This window comes from Dama dama, chromosome 10, assembly GCF_033118175.1.
Source record: "Dama dama isolate Ldn47 chromosome 10, ASM3311817v1, whole genome shotgun sequence".
NCBI classification, from domain to species: domain Eukaryota; kingdom Metazoa; phylum Chordata; class Mammalia; order Artiodactyla; family Cervidae; genus Dama; species Dama dama.
In genome coordinates, this window is record NC_083690.1 from 30,837,607 (window position 1) to 30,855,458 (window position 17,852).

The 17,852-nt window shown below is 46.8% G+C and overlaps 1 protein-coding gene across 1 annotated transcript in view; it reads right to left on the bottom strand.

The window, feature by feature from the left end:
- The window catches only part of AUTS2 (activator of transcription and developmental regulator AUTS2), a 1,187,145-nt gene that overhangs the window by 337,528 nt on the left and 831,765 nt on the right, over positions 1 to 17,852 (bottom strand). Inside the window, exon 5 of the mRNA XM_061153366.1 lies at positions 15,746 to 15,775. Coding sequence (XP_061009349.1) covers positions 15,746 to 15,775 — 30 coding nt within the window. The remainder of the gene's footprint in view (positions 1 to 15,745; positions 15,776 to 17,852) is intronic.

The window sequence follows — 17,852 nt, forward strand, 5'->3', positions numbered from 1 at the left end:
CAAAGCATTAGATTCTGCCTCAGTTCTTCCCTTGTTCCAAGTCCCTCCTTTGTAAAATGAAGACTAAACATTCTTTCCCCCAACGGTGTTGGTTATGAGGTTTAAATGACCTACCGTTTGGTGCTTTAACACATTTGGTACAAGAAACCAGACAGGTCACACGACAATGTGAATGTACCAAACATTCCTGAAACGCACACTTAAAAATGTCTAAGATAAGAAATTTTGTTATGTGTGTTTTGCCATAACAACAACAACAAAAAGTCATTCAGTATATCATTTTAAAAAACCCCACACAAACATCAGTTGCTAGGATTAATATATTGTCACTTTGTTCTGAATGGTTACCATCACCACATGCATTGACTCCTAGATTAGATGCAGACAGACTCCCGGCGCTCTGGCTGGGCTCCCGCTCACTCCCACAGCTCCAACTGTCTCCGAAACCCAGATGGTTCTTGGGCTCCCAGACACCACCCTGCAGTTGGGCTTGCTCCTGCACCATAAATGTGCACAGTCTCTTCAACCCATGCAGCGAAGGCTCCTGCCAGCCACTCCCCGGCCTCACACTCTCTCTGTCCCCCGTTACCTATGTATGTGCTCAGCTGCTCGGTCGTGTCTGACTCTTTGCAGCCCTGATGGCTGTAGCCCACCAGGCTCCTCTGTCCATGGAACTTTCCAGGCAAGAACTCTGGAGTGGGTTGCTACTCTTTACCCCAAGGGATCGTCCCGGGGATGGCGCTCTCATCTCTCGAGTTTCCTGCACTGGCAGGTGGATTCTCTGCCACTAGTGCACCCTGGAAGCCCGTATCCCCCCATTCTCAGTCTCCAATTCATGATATCATCAGCACCCACCCAGTCAGCCTTACTTGAAACCTGACCCCCACATTCCAGGGGGCACAAAATCATGTCAATTCCACCTCAGAAATGCCTCCAAAATGTAACTCCTCCCTTTTCTACCACTTTAGTTGAGATCCTGACTGCCTCTCATCCAGCCAAGGATGATGACAGCAATCTATTTGGTTATTGTCCTTCCTTCCACCTCAGGAATTAATTCTACCACGTCCAGGATTAATTCTCTTCCAGAAAGTCAAATCTGATGTGTCATTCACCAACATACATGGTACCCAGGGGGTGCCCATCTGAACCAAGTCTAAGAACTCTGTACCTTGCCATACAAGGTCTGTTGATATGGAGCTGTTTATATCAACCCACATTTACGGTCACATGTTCCCCCCATCCCCTATCATGAACCTTGCTCCACTGTAAGTGTCTCTCCATATGCTAAGTTTTTGAAAGTAATATCCCCATTTGCCTATTACCTGCAGGACTCTTGCTGCCAAACAATCATTCACACCCATGTGTTTTGGCAAGATCTAATCGAATACCTCTTCTCCCAGATAGCAGGGTTCAGCCAGTCCGCCCTTCCTCAGCATACACTGGGCTGGGGCGCAGGTTAATAATTCATCAACGTACCTCAGTTTCCTCTTCAATTAGACCTTCTGTCTCTGCAGGCTTGTTATGTCTGCAGCATTGCTCCATTCCTCGTGCCCAGAACGGTGCGTGGCTCAGCACACAGAGAAGGCTAAGTCTGTTGAATGAACTATGACTGGAAACGCTGTGGCTGAGTTTCTTAACTTCCAATCTTAGGACAGTCATTTCGACAAGGCCGCCTGTTATAGTTTAAGATGTTCCACACTGGACACAAGCTAGGTACTCTGGGATGACAATAACTCCTTTGGACAAGTAAGTTACATTTTGTACTCTGGATAAGTAACTTACTAACTGGCATCTCAGTGACTTCAAAGATCTTTGCGTCTCTCATGGGGACTGTCCTCACTTACTGTGTCAATAGCATTAATGAATTCTGGGCTGTTCTGAATAGGTGTACTCATGAATTCCTACTCTCAAAAATCCTGTGCCCCTCTATAACTTTTGAATAGCTTACTCTTCTTTAACATTTTTATCTTCTGCTTTTATTTTTTCACTTACTTTTTTTTTTTTTTCACCACGCCAAGAGGCATGTTAAATCTTAAGTTTCCCAACCAGGTATCAAACCCACGCCCCCCCCACAGTGGTGGCACAGAGTCTTAACCACTGGACCACCATGGAAGCCCCTCAATAGTTTAATTTAAGCAAGACAGACCCAATCTGTGCATGGCACTCAAGATAATTCTATGGAAATTTAGGCAAGTATTGTATATAAAGGAAAACATATATTCATATTTCAGACCCTGTGATCAATACTAAGTGTTAACTTTGGATGAAGATCAAGGCAGCTTTGGCGGCTGACAAGAAGTACCCGTGAGTACCTGACTCACCTGCAGCGAGGTCAGAGGGGGCTTTACAGACACATTGCTGTCTGCCAAACTTCCACTTTCTGGATCCTCTACCTACTCCATACAGAGCTACCTCCAGAGCACCGTTGTACAACACAGCCCTGTCTTTCTACCCATAGCTTGGCCGACCCATAGTCCTTTCCAGAGAACCTGCTTCCCCAGATGTAACCTGCTACTGAGCTGCTGTTGTGTGCAACTCTTTGCCACCCCGAGGACTGCAGCCCGCCAGGCTCCTCTGTCCATGGGATTTACCAGGCAAGAATAACTGGAGTGGGTTGCCATTTCCTTCTCAAGGGATCTTCCCGACCCAGGGACTTAATCTGCATCTTTTGCACTGGCAGGTGGATTCTTTGCCACTGAGCCACCGGGGAAACCCAGGCTGGCCCAATCAGAATCCTTTCCCTGGATTTTAGTAACTGCAGTGGGAAAGCAGGCAGGCTCTCTTCCACTGGCTGAAGCTGAAAGGTGTAGAGCTCAGAAGGGCAGTTCATGATTTCTACCAGCAGGAGAAAATAATTTCCACAAGCAATCAAGAATAAAGTGGATATGGGCTTCCCAGTGATCCAGTGGCTAAGAATTCTCCTGCCAGTGGAGGGGACAGGGTTCAGTCCCTGCTCTGGGAATGTCCCACATTCCACGGAGAGACCGAGTTCCCGGGCCACAACGACTGAACCTGCTTGCTAAGGCCCACGCCGTGCAACGAAGAGTAGCCCCTGCTCTGTGCAATGACAGAAAGCCCGAGGGTGGCAACGAAGACCCAATGCAGCCTAAAAAGTAAATCAATAAAAAATAAATAAACCTTTAAGAAAAAAGAATAAAGTGGACACACAGAAAGAAACAGAGCCAATACAAGGAGGGCATTCAACTCTTTGTTCTGCACAACTGAGGCCCAGCGGCACAGCTCCGCCCTTCTGATGGCGTGGTTATCTCGATACTTGTATTCCAGAAGCCCACACGTTCCTCTAGCTTTTAGTTTGAATTTAACTTGTTATCTGAAGCTAAACAAATCTTAAAAACAAAACAAAACCCTGCTAACATAAATACAGTCAATGTTGCTAACTGTTAAGAGCTTTAAAATGACCCCATGGTTTCATGAAGGTACTTGAAGGAGTTTTCTGGAAAGTCTCTAATATGTGGAAATCACATATTTTCTTGAGCTACAGAAGGTTGAGGGATCTTTTGTACAGTGAATAAGTGCTGTGTAACTGACTCACTGAGTAAACTGCATTTTTTTTCAGTATCTACCCTTTTTACAGAGGATCTAACTGCTCATCATTAGAGGTTCGGGATGCAGTGAGGGTACCAGTGTAACTCTAGGTTAACTAAGTAGCTAGTCCACATACGCTGTCCTGCTGTCTCTGGGGAATACGTTACTTGAAATTACTGCTGCATTCTAAACAGACCATCTGCGAGGGATAATTGCTTTTCAATGACTGGATCAATATTTTTGTTTTTCACCTTTACTACTTGAGTGATTGAATCTAAGGCCAGAGGAGAAAAATCAGGTCAGTCCCCTGGACTGCCTGCCATTCAGCAGGAAGATCAATGTGCCTGCGAGGGAGTCCAAGGAGGGGAGTGGGCCAGGGAGCACAGTTCTTAGGGCACTAACTTAATTTCAAATTTCTCAATGAGAGAAGCCATGCTTGTCTATGGCTTTTCCGTTGCAGCATTTAAAAAACTGCCTTGAGGGTACAAGGTATAACTTGTTTTATGTGTGGCTTATCAAATAAGTTCATGAATTGATGACCCGACCACATATACCAGCCAAGGGGAAGAGGAGTTCGGCCACTCTGCCCAGGAAGGGGAATATTTCAAGCTCTGGGAGAGGGATGACGGGGCTGGAGATGCAGAGAGAGGTCATTCGGTAGCAGAACAAAGACAATGTCCACACGTGCAGGCATGAGTGAACATTCTAGTCCAGCACTCAGGACCCAAAGATGTGAAACTTGTGATGATCTGATGCAGAAGACATAAGAGATGTGGGTTCAATCCCTGGGTCGGGAAGATCCGTTTGAGAAGGAAGTGGCAACCCACTCTCAATATTCTTGCCTGGAGAAGCCCATGGACAGAGGAACCTGGAGGGCTACAGTTCATAATGTTGCAAAGAGTTGGACACGATGGAAGCGACTTAGCACTCACGCACAACTCTGGCTGACAAATGGCCCTGATCTGGATCCCACTCATTGCTGAGGGACAACCCTAGATGGTCCTTATAAGCCTTTCCAACAACAGAGATGATGCTAAGCAATATATTAAAAGAATGAGGCATTTTGCCTAAGTGACTGCTTAGCTAACAAAATCGATGCCTTTCAAGCACCTTAGAAGCACCATTTGCATGCAACTAATGTACTAACAGCAAATGGGGGGTTATTACTCAATTAAAGCTCATCACAGAGCATCTTTTTCAGGCAATATTTTGTTGGAGGTTGGAATTACAACTGAAAGGGATAAAATGCCGTTTGAACATTTCCTTTTAGTCCAACATACTACTGTTCTCCCTGGCCTTTTCCTGTCAGTCCTCAGGCTTACTGGAATGTGGCAGGAGGGAAAGCTTGGCGACGAAGAATGTTGCCTTAGGAGCCAAACTGGCTTTAAAACCACCAACTGGTACAGGATTACATAAGGCATGTTGTATAAGTTTGTTACATAAGTTTACATTTGGGCTTGTTACATAAGCTCCCCATGACTCAGTTTCCTTGTCTGTAAGCTGGGGATAACATGAGCACCTACCTGGTAGGGCTACAATGTGGACTACACAACTCAATACATGTAAAACACATAAACACACAATTCAAGTAATTTTTGGGGTATCGTTGTGCAGTTGCTAAGTAGTGTCTGACTCTGCAACCCCACAGACTGCAGCGCACCAGGCTCCCCACAACCTTCACTATTCTCCCAGAGTTTGCTCAAATTCATAGTTATCTATTATATAATTATTATTTCTGTATAACATGCAACACTAGATACCTTATAAAATACAAAGTCAATGAGATCTGGATAAAAGGTAAGAATCCCACCCTTGCTACCATTAGGACACGAGGTAATTTACCTCTTCGATGGATCCTGTTTCCTTTTAAGTAAAACAGGGTTGATCGTGCCTACACGTTGGGGGGTTGGTGTGGCGACTGTATGAAATTATGTGTACAGCGTCCTGACCAACATTTCTAACTGGGTTTATTAGAGCGCTAGGCTGCTGCGTGGACGCATATGGATTCTGCCACACGAGGACCCAGATTTCCTTCCTTCTGTCTGAACGCAGGCAGATAGTAACGATCAGCCTGAGGCTTGGCGGGGCCTGGCGCGTAGGACCCTGGGCTCTCCTTGGACAAGGAGCTGCTGGGGACCTATGCCCGGGGGTAGGCATTGCAGAGAGAGCTGAGTGAAGGGAGCTCCTCGCTCTGCCCCTGGAGGCATGAAGCAGCCTGTCCCCTGCCAGCCGGGGATGTCCACAGACACACACACACACCTGCAGGCTGGCTCCCCATAATTCTTTCCCTGCTTCCTTCTCAGGGCACGAGGGGAGTGGCCCCTGCTTAGCCCATGTCCCCTCCCCGCCGGGCCTCAGCGCGGGAAGCCAGGGCCCCTGGACTCCCCGCTCAGACTGCCCGTCTGCAGCACACACTGGAGCCGGGGAACTTGCCTGAGAAGCCAGTAAAATTTTAATGCACTCTGTAGCGCGGTCATGTCATACTCGGTTATGGCAAATAATCCCAGATGCCTGCAGAGGTAAAATGGAGCTGTAATGTGCTTGCCTCCTAACCCGAGCTGACAGCAATGATGTACGACTACCATTAGCGGAAAATATCACTTCAACTAACCCATGATCCAGCTCCGCTCAGGGTCACATTATCCATGAGGAACAAATTACACTCCCAAAGTAAATACAAATTTTCTACACGAAATGGGTACAAAAAAATAAAAAAGGGAAGGGGGCGATCCGTCCCCTTGGCCAGCACACTGCTGAGTGACACAGATGATAAAGGACAGGACAAATCATTGGCTGACAGAGTGCCGCGCTGTAATCAGCTCTGCCGGCACGCACTCCAGCCGATAAACACTATATTCTCCCCTTAGTGGCAAATACATAATCTTTAGCACAGACACGGCTGCTTCGGATACTGACCACTGGGTTGCAGGAACACCCCGAGCAGCACTTGCCATCCGACAAGGAAAGTGCTGTTTGGGCTGGATGGACCCCGAGGTCCCCTGCAGGGGCGCGGGAGTCAGTGTCTGGAGGGTTCTTGAAGGGGCAGATGACCCTGAGTGAAGCTGTCCTGGGGGGTGCAGCGCAGGGGCTGTGGTGATACCACGGCCTGTTCCCCTGTGCGCTGGCCATAGGAAGAAAGCAGTCTGGAGATACCACATGAGACGCGAGAGGCTTGGGACCGGAAGGTCCAGTAATTCCCCATCTGCCTGGGTGACCGGGACAAGACCTTTTCCCCTTCCGTGACTCAGATAATCAACAGAGCAACTTCCAGTTATAGAACTAATACTTATAGATCATCCACTAAATGTCAGACACTACTAGACGTGGGGTACTTGCTAGGAGTTGATGATTTAAGAAGGTATTAAGTGTTTACACACAGACACTGGAAGAAGACTGAGCACCTTGACCAAATGTGCTTAGTCTGCGGGGTATGAGCCTCCACCTCATTACTCATGGTGAACCCTGGGCTGACATGGCCACTCACTTGTATGAGCAAAAACATATACCTGTAGCCCTTGCCCTCTTACCTCGGACAACTGCTTCCCAGGTTAAAAAAATTAAGTCACATTTCAGAAGAGCTTGTACATCTAAGTTGTCAGTGGACCCAAGTTGTGTTTCATCTGTGTTACTGAGCAATTGTCAAGTCTGAACATGACAAATCCAGTTTTTAGAAGCTGGAAGGTTTGTGGGTGGATAGGTAGGTACAACCCAGGTCTCCTGGAGGCTGCAGCACAGAGGAGAAGGAAGCAAAGATTCTCAAATACCTATGGGCATTTCCCAAGTCATCTTCGTATATAGGGGGAAAGAGCCCAGAGCCTGGAATCTTAAGACAGCTCATATCTCGGCTCTATCACTTATCAGCTCTTAAGTTTCATCTTCTTTATTTGTAAAATGACATATGCTTGAGAAGATAGTCCTTGAAAGGACTGATCATTGACTTTGGCTCCCTGAAGGTGATAAACAGTGTAGTAGCTAAGGATACACACAGATCCCCACAATAAAGTGACACATGTAAAAGTCTTCTGAATGACACAGTCTTCTCTGTAGTGTGAAACACTGTTTCATCTTATTGCTGCTGCTGCTGCCACCAAGTCGCTTCAGTTGTGTCCGACTCTGTGCGACCCCATAGACGCCAGCCCACCAGGCTCCTCCGTCCCCGGGGTTCTCCAGGCAAGAACACTGGAGTGGGTTGCCATTCATCTTATTACTTAGCTATTATTACTAACCCTACTTTGGCCACCTGATGCAAAGAGCAGACTCACTGGAAAAGGCCCTGATGATGGGAATGAGTGAGGGCAGGAGAAGAAGGGGGTGGCAGAGGATAAAATGGTTGGATGGCATCATCGACTCAATGGACAAGAGTTTGTGCAAACTCCGGGAGATGGTCAAGGACAGGGAAACGTGTCATGCTGCAGTCCATGGGATCACAAAGAGTTGGACACAAATGAGCGACTGAAAAAAATGATCCTAATCTCATTTGTTCACTTCCCCTAATAAATTAGTAGTATCTACCTTTTTTATTGGCCAAGAAATTAGGGAGTTGAAAAGTCATTAAGAGTCCCAAAGAAGAAAGATGAAGCCCAAGGTGAATGCTCTGGGTATCCAAGGGTTTCTGCTCAGTCCTTATTTCAAATGCTCCATATCACTGTCTCAGAAAACATGCGTATAATCAGTAATGAACCACGCCTGGAACCGAACAGCACTAGAGAAAGCTACTCTGCTTACTCTTCAAGTAACTGGGGGTATTAGTAGGTCTACAGCCAGTACTTCTCAACATGATCCTCCTGAGAACCAACAGGGGAAAGCTTCAGATGGAGGCCAACTTGACCTTCCCAGTTGTAACTTTGAAAAAAAAAAAAAGAAAAAGAGGAAAAAATAATATCCATGCACTTAATTTTTGGACTTCTGAAAAGTATAAAGTTTGGCTAATTATGAAAGTATCCTAATACAGAGATTTTATTATCTTTATCACATCTAGATATGGCAAGGCTGCAAGGAGTGATTCCATTACCCATCATCATATATCACCATCTAGAAGTTGCCAAAGGGGGATTAACTAAGACACTCACCCCCACATACAAATACACATGTGCATGACCACAAAGAGATGCCTACTCTTTACTGAGGACATTCTCCAACCCAAATACAGACTAAGAGACTCTTCCGACAATCAAAGAACAACCCAGGCCATACTCACTGATAAGCCACCAGATTAAGGATCACCAGGGCTAACACCTCTGCTTAGGACCTCCCTGACTCTTAGGTGGCTCAGGACTCATGGTCCATTTCATGAGACCAAAAGCCATCATCTCCACCTAATTCCTCCTTGGCTTTGCAACTTTCCCTTCAGCTGAGCCATAAAATCCAAGCCAATGGTGCATTCTAAGGGAAAGCAGTTGATCTTTACTCTGGCAATGTAGAATCATGTATTCAACTCTGGACCTCTCCCGAAGAATTCCTTTAATAGGTCAAATGATTCTCATTGTTAACCATTGAGTCCTTAAAAGGTACCATGTCAACTAGCTCTTCACTAGCTCCCATGCTCTCCTAAATAATTAGGGTTATTGAGGAACAATATTAAACTAACTGCTGCCTACTGACAAGTGCATGATGACAGAGTCAAGAAACTCTGTCAAGTCCATGTTGGTTCATCAGTAGGTACTTTCATAAAAAATAAGTAAGTTGGATGGGGAGGGAGATGGGAGGGAGGTTCAAAAGGGAGGGGATATAAGTGTACCTATGGCTGATTCATGCTGAGGCTTGACAGAAAACAACAAAAATTCAAAAAAATTTTTTTTTAAATTAAAAAAAAAAAAAGTGAGTTGATATGAACGACTAAATGAAAGAACCAATGAACAGGTAATGACCTTGTTTAGACATCAAGCTCATACATAAGTTTCCTTTAGTTACTTGAAAGTGTCAACATGGATGTGTCTAGACTTATCCACACTATGTTTATTTCCTATTAGGAATTTGAGAGAGGTAAAAGAATGGAGAAAAATTTTACATAATCTTTCTTGTACCTTGGCAAAGAGAAAATACTTTCATGTACATTTCCCTTTGGGTCTGCTATATTGTTGGGCCTAGGTAACTAGCTACATAGAAAAACATGATATTCAGAGCTACACCACTGAACTCAGCCTCCTATTACAGATGACAAAACTAAGGTTCAGCAACATTAGGTAATTCACCCAGGGCCACACACTTGGTTGGCTAGAAATTAGAAGTCAGGTCTTTCAAGTATCCTTCTCTGTTACCTGCCCATGAGAACAAGGGAATATCTAGAACCCATTCCTGTCACTATTCAGTCTAAGAAACAAGAGTTTAGCTGAAGATGACTGACCAATTTCCAGTAATTTGAGTATTCGTTTGATTTATATTTAATGAAGAATATGTACATATATAAATATGCATATATATTAACCTATATATAAATCCTCTGGGGTTTTTCAGGTGTATGAACTGATAGTCTACATACACATTCAGTGTGACTGAAGCAAGTTTTTGCTCTGGTACAAAAATGCAATGATGTGATACAGAGAAGAATTTAGTGAAACTCGGGATTTAGAACAATTTGCAGCAGAGATTAAATCCAAGGATGGTGTCAATAGGAATTCTGGAAGGACAGGAGGGAATGAAGCCAGATGGAAACACGGTGATGCTGGAAGAACAGCCTGGTGTCACTTTGACCCAGACTTAATCTTAGAGGTTGAATCGATGGGCATCACTCAACAAGAGCTGCAGAAATTTGCCAAATAAAGGAGGAAATTCATAAATGACTCAGAAATATCTTATGAAAAAATAAAATTATACAAGAAATATGGAAGGCTGGGGAAGAGAGCCCAGAAAATACAGCTTGGGATTGACATGAGGTGCACTCAGGTAACAGCACCAGTTTACTGAGTTTTCTGAAGTCATTTCACTCATCCCCTCCATGGAGAGATGAGTATCCAGCAAAGGGAATGCAAATTTAGCAGAACGATGATCATGACTGAACATCGGGCATGCAAAGAGGGGAACCTGAGGCCCTACTCTTCTCCTGGGCCATGACTGTGTGCTTTGCTGCTATGAAACCAGAAGGGAGGAGAAAATTCCTTTCCTTTCCTGAAAAGTAGGACAGCATCTTTAAGTCGTCTCCTGATCAGAACACATCCTATTTCAAAACCAAGGAGGGAGGTTCTACAAGCAGCAATGGGGGATGCCTCCTGGGCTTCTGGAATGTTGCTGAGGGCATGGAATTTTTACCAAGTGTGAAACGTGGTCTATCAAGGGATGGGGCTCTTCCATTATAAGCATAAGCCACACGTCCCGTCTTTCATTTGACATCTCAGCAGTTTCTCGGCCCTTCCAGGAGCCAAGTCAGGCATGTGGTTTGTGTTGGGTTAGGAACGCAAGCCTCTGTCAGTTTTCTAGTTGCTTTTCTTAGAAACGGCCCCCTTTCCACACAAGTGAATACAAAATGATCAAACACAACACGTATAGTTTGAATTAAAAAGTTAGAATGCACCAAAAAGTGTGTGTATGTTAAAGGGAGGAGGAGCTGACATGGGAAATCCAGGCTTCTGCATTTGCTGCTAGCCAGTATCCCAGCCAGCAGTCCAGGGTGCTGGTGAGCAAGTCCAGGGACCCAGCAACCTTCTCGAGGAGATCATTCCTGTCATTAAAAACCCAGGGAGAGGAAACTGCAAGCAGAAGTCATGTTAAAAGCTTCATGAGGACAAGGAGAATGGTTCACATCTACAAAGACGTTATGTACGCGTGTACTGCGTGCACTAGGCACCACACATCTACAAACACAAGCACATGGGGTGCGTGTACACACACAACACCCCTATTGCTTTCAGGTCTTTCTCCTGAGCTGACAAAATGTTAAGAGCATTAATGAAGAAGAAAGTAAATGCTTCTTTTGGACATTTGTTATAAGGCAGTAGTTCTCAAAACCAGTTGTATAAAAAGTACCAAGAAGCTTTCTAAAAAATACGGATGCCACGGCCCCCACCCTGATGGACCTCATCAGACCCCCCCTGCTGCAATGGGCATTTGGAGAATGACAGTGTTTGGTTTGTGGGCTGGGCCACCCACTCCATCACCCTCTGCTCCCTCCAGGATGGCAAGCTTGCTCTCTGCTCAGACTGTGCCAAGAGGAAAGACTGATGATTGGGGTAAGGACTTTAATAATCATTGTTTGGGGACCCTTTCAAATTTCACAACACTTCCATTCAGCCTGTGTCAGGAAGAACTGACAGAGGGGAGTAAGGCTGGGCCTTGGGTTCCAGTGGAAAAAGAAACTCACACCTCTTCTCCTCTGGCCTATTCTCTGGCAGACCCTGAGTTTTTGGAAGAGAAGGACTGCCTTCCTCCTTTCCCAAGTGATTCTCCCTCACTCGACTCCAAGGAAAACTAATGAAAGTTGACATTTACAGAGCAGGGACCAGGCACAGAGCCAAATTAACTGTTAACAAAGCTTGAGGTGGGGGCTGTTGTTATCCCTATTTGGCAGATGAGAGGATCGAGGCTTGCCCGTGGCTCTGGAGCTGTGAGGGACAGTCAGGAACAAGCCCAGGCCATCAGACTCAGTGGCCCAAGTGCATGACCACTGAGTACTACCCCTTCCAACCAGCTCGTTCATGTGGCCCACAGAACACACAGGAAGCGGGTGAATGGAAGGAGAATCACTTTTCATCTCCACTTAGATTTCACAACCAAACTGGGCGTGTTTCTCAGCACAACCGGCTGCTGCCAGTAGGAGAGAAAGAGAGGAAACAAGAAAAAATATAGGCCAAACATGGGGAGATATGCATGTTGCCTCTTTGTTCTCCTTATACCAATTCATTTCAGGTGGGGGACTGGAATAATTGCTTAATTTGGGTGATTAAGGTGCCAAGTGCTGCTTCTTTGCTCTACACTAACTGCAAAGAACAATCCCAAATCTAAGATGCAGCGTTCCCAGCCTTCTCTGCTCCTCCACCCTGTTTCCACTCTTCACAGAAGTCCTCCAGGGAAATGTATTCTCACAGCTAGGGGGGTGGGGAGTGGGGGCGCCAAGGGATGTGGTGCTCAGTGTCCCGTCAAGCCTTCTCCACGTATGAGAATGTCTCCTGCATTTATGGAAAGCTCTGCTTTCTAGCCGTCTTCTCAGTCACTTCCACGTTAATTAGTAAGGGTATCATTTTATAAATTACAGCTTCGTATCAGAGGAAAGCAGAGTTTATCTTAATTCAGTCAGCTGTGTGAAATACGGTACCCTAATTTTAGACCGCCGGCTCTGCGGATCCCCACGGAGTTAGAGAATGACAGGTCTTCCGGAGAGAAATCCCAGTGGGTCCTCTACACGTCTCACTTTTGCCTCCGACAGCCTCCCTGGTGGGGCTGCGGAAAGGATCCCAGGACACTGAGTGGCATCTCTGCCGCCATTAGCAATTCAGATTCAAATGCGAGTCCTCCAAAGAGCACGGGAGACAGCCCGGGTTAGCTCTGGGGCTCCGAGTGGGCCCGGCAAGAGGCTCTGGCAAGGCGGAAGCTGACTGGGGCCCAGGCCCTGGTGCAGAGCAGAAGCCTGGGAGGGTGGTGTTAAAGTCAGAGATAAACACCAGACAATCTCAGTCCAAAAGGGGAAGCCTTGACAGTCTTAACTACAACGGGGCCAGGCAGGCACAACGGCAATTACAGTCTCGACGGCTCCTGCCTGGGTGCCCTGGAGGAACGCCGGGCGACAGGGCTGGGTGAGCCAGGGGAGTGCCGCTGTGGAGGATCCCTGGGATGGAGGTGAGGGCCTGCGGGGCCACTGTGGTCCACAGGGAAAGTGGCTGGGGAGGTGAGGCAGGAAATCCCCCCTTTTCAAAGGACTGACCACTCCCAATGGCCCTCTGCGCCCACCGTCACCCCTCCCGTGGACTTGCCTATGGACATCTCCTCTTCTCCATCATTGTCCAGAAATCACACCAAACTCAAGAGCCATGGGCACCGGCTACCTCCTCACCCATTCCCCTGGGCTGACACTTCGCTGCTGCCCACACTCTGAGATGGACACCCAAGCGGCAGAGACTCAGGGACACAGGCCCTGGCAAACCAGTAGCTGGGGTGCTCCGAGGATGCAGGAAACACCCTTGCCCCCAGATGCCTCTGGAAACTGCATGTAGCACTGAAAATTCTCAACATTAATAGTCAGTGATCTTGTAGACGAGGGGTGCTACCCACCAGCAGAGAGTCTGAGGCACTGGCCTGAGACATGGCCCAGGCGTCAGGGACTCGTGTAGCTCCAGGGGCATTCGGAAGCACAGTCAAGGTTGAGACTGTTCATCAAGACACCTTCGTGGAACACAAAACTGGATGCCTTGCTACCTTCTGCCACCGCTGGAGACTGGGACACTTCCTAAACTCACTCTGCCCTATAAAGCAGGAATATGTGCTTGGCAGCGCCACCCCAAGGAAGCCTCGTCCCCTTGGAAAGGGCCACCCACTGGGAAAGTGAGATCTACTGTCACCTGGAAACCATCTCCTGTAGCAGCCGGAAGTGCCAGTCTGTCCCTGGGTCCCCGGGCCTGATGGAACGAGACGCCGACTGCCCAGGATGGCTCGGGGGCCAGCGGGCTTACTCGACCACCAAACGCCCACCACTGCCCACATGCCTCAGGCACCCACTGCACACTGGCTGCCAGAGACACAGTGCGGGGAACGACTTCCAAGGAGTCAGGACTCCCCGGGGGCTGGAGGAAGGAAGCGCCTACTTGTCAGCTGAACAAAAGACGAACCCACGGCCCCCTCTGCAGCGTGTACTTTCACTGTCATCCAACAGCCCATTACCGTGTCACAGCACGGCGCACCCTTCCATAGGTCACTTTGTTTAAAATGACATGGATAATGCACATGTCAGCAAGCTGACAGTCCTAGCCGTCCTTCAGAGATAAAAACCTCAAGGCGAGAGCCTGTTCTTATCTGGGGGACACGCACTGGTCTATCATCCAAGTCAGGCAGAACATGATTTCTCCAGAGAGCACTTTTTTCATTTCCTGATTTTAAGGAAATCAAATAAGCACCATTTGTCTTCATCTGAATATGCTTGACCTGCTCAAATGATGATGTCTCGCATTTTATAACGGGCTGCATATGCTGAATTCAAATTAACGACAGCATAGAACAAGGGCCTTTAGATCTCTCTTGGAGGCTGGCAGCAGAGAAGGAAGGGAAAATGCTGGGCTCCATGGAAAGATCCCACTAAATACTAACCACAGGATTCTGAGTAAAACCTGCCAGCACGTCAGAGGTGAGAGTCGGGGAGAAGAGCTCAGGAAAGCCATCTGGGCAGGACAGACCCAGAAACTCAGGATGGGGGGAGGATGGGTACATTCCTTTTGGTGCCAATCAATATAGAAACCATGATATTCAAGTTAACTCTTTTCAAAATGCATACAGCGGCAATAACACTGGAAAGAAATTTGGTCAGAGGGTTGGGACAACTAGAAAGAAAAACCAAACAGACAGACAATCCCTTTGGCTTGGGCTGCAGAACGTACACTTTACCAGGTTGTGATCCGATCTTCTGGAAGCCCCCAAACCGAGCTCCTTGTCTTGGTCCGTGTGGAACCGGCTACACAGAGGCTGGTGGCCATCAGCCTCAGAACAGAGTGTGTACCTGCTGGAAGAAGCACCCTCCCACCTGGACCAGAAGAGGGCGGACCCCACCTGACAGCCCTGGCCCACGTCTCCCCCCACCCCCATGAGGAACAGGAATAAACCATTAACATAAACCAAAACTCATAGCAATAAACCATTAACATTTCTATCAAGAAGGCCAATATGTACACATAAGCAGGAAGAAGCATAGGGGTCAGTAAGAGAAATGCAGGAACGACATTACAAATGCATATTAGCAGGTTTAATGTTCCAATCAAGGATAAAACCAGAAAAATCAGATGGCTATTAAAATAAACAATTTCCTCTTTTAAAATCTTCTATAAAGTGAAAGACATAGTGTCATATATACGCAACATTAAAGGGCTTATTTTTTAAAAGTGGCCCCCACAAATGAAAGATTTCTTTCTCATCATAGGAAATGTCACTGTGTGAATACAGCCCATCTTTGCAGGAGACGTGCTCTCAGCATGAAGCTGGCACCCCACCCCCCGCAGTGTGTGAGGGAGACCCCAGTGTTCATGATGCTGCGTGCTGTGCCCACAGTGGGGGGATGAGAGGGGCTTACCTTCTCTTCCTGGTCACTGTCGCTGTCACACTGAAAAGGAAGACAAGAGAATGAGCATTAGTGCAAAAATTGAGTCATGTTTTTGCTATTGTTACAGAAAAAAAAAAAAAAAAAGACAAGTAAAGGAAGTAGGAAATATTGTGTCTGGGTTGGAAAATTTCTTCAGTTCAAGTGCTGTGAAGAGAAATAAAGCAAAGTGCCGAGAAGTCCTTCGACTGGATTCGTCTGATGCCCGTGCTCCGTGGCTCATCTTGTGGTCAGTCGGTCACACCAGTGAGCACCCCTCACCACACAGCAGAGGGGACGCCCACAGGGGAGCCAATCTGGCCCCGGGACTAAGGTAAATCAAGATCATTCAATGGGAGTCAAAGCAAAATCAATGTCTTAATGGAGACGTCTTTCCTTTAGCTAATGTGAATGGCTCTCTCTCTCTCCTGTTGCTTTTCTAGAGGAAAAGAGGCGAACCTCTGGGCACTGCATTCTCTCACGTGGACTTTGAAGGAAGCAGAACACGAAAGGCAAGGCTCATCACTTGTGATCAGCCAGAGAAAAGAGGGAATATTCTCTATTAAAAACATGCCAAGGACAAGAGGTCAAGGTAACAAGTCAACAATATGGGCCAAAAATTAAAAAAAGCTTTAGGTCAGGAGACTCACATGGTATCTAACAGATTCCAACCATTGAGCACAGTTTCAGAAGACCAGAGAATGACAGCTAACCCAAAGCTTTGGGTTCCTCATTAGAAGGAAAGAAAAAAAAGAACACATTTTTACTCCAAAACCAAGAATAAAGTTTTGTTATCCGATACTTGATTAGTAAGAAGAGGATGTGTTTTGTGAGAGTAAATACTCAGCATGTCAATACGTCTATTCATTCACTCAACGGACCTCAATAAGCACTGCTAGGCGGGTCAGATATTCAGTCAAGACAGGGGCTTGGTCCTAAGGCAGCTTTTGGTTTCACAGTAGAAGTAACCAGCATGGCATGATCAGAGATAAACCTACTCTGTGAGGATGACACTTACGTGGAGCGGAGGAGATACAGACCGCTGTGAGCAAAGGACCAGGTCATGGGGAGACCAGGCTGGCAACCCTTATGCCGTCTAGACCAGCACGATGCATGGTTAAAGGGCAGAGCAGATGGCTTCCCTGGTGGCACAGACGGTAAAGAATCCAACCCCCATGCGGGAGACCCAGGTTCGATCCCTGGGTTGGGGAAGATCTCCTGGAGGAGGGAATGGCAACCCACTCCAGTACTGCCACTGAGAGAATCCCAAGGACAGAGGAACCTGGCCAGCTACAGTCCATGTGGTTGCAAAGAGTCAGATGCAACTGAGCAACTAACACACAGAGCAGATGGCACGGCAACAGTGAAGGTAGAACTGACAGGACTTGATGACACTTGGGTGTGGAAGCAAGAGGGACGGGTCTAGGATGACGCCAAGGATTTTTAGTGTGGCCGCGTGGACAAGGGAGGTGACGCAGCTATGACCAGAAACAGGAAATAAATTTGCTTATAGAGCAGCTGCTGCAGGCTACACACCCACAGCCGTTTGCAGTCCCCCTTCTCCCACGTCTGTACCATCTCCTGACATTTCAAGACTGAAAAAATCAGATATACCCACTTCCCAACTTCCCTTGCAGCTAAGGGTAGACATAAGATCCAGTTTTGGCTGGGACTTGAGGAAATGTTTGCTTAAGGTTCTGGAAAACCCTTTCCTCCTCACAAAAAGGAGAATAAGCAGAAGCACTGCTTCTTTCCCCTGAATATCACTGCATCCTCACGCAACGTCTAGATCTGGGGCAGACATTTTGCAAAAATGAGGCCAAAAGCTGAAGTACAAAAACAAGGGAAAAAAGATTCTGGCACAACTGAGACATGGGAACCAACCTCAGAGCAGCCAGGCTTTGGAGGTTTTTGTAAATTAACATTGTTTAAACCACCATTAGAGAGTTTTCAATTGGAAGTAACAAAACCTCCATCCAAATGCGGACATCTAGTAAGACTCAGTCTGGGGACTAAACTGTCTGCACAGTATGCACTTAGGAACTCACACGGCAACTTCATGTCCTGTAACAGCTTCTGCTCTTCCACCGGCTCCTCAATG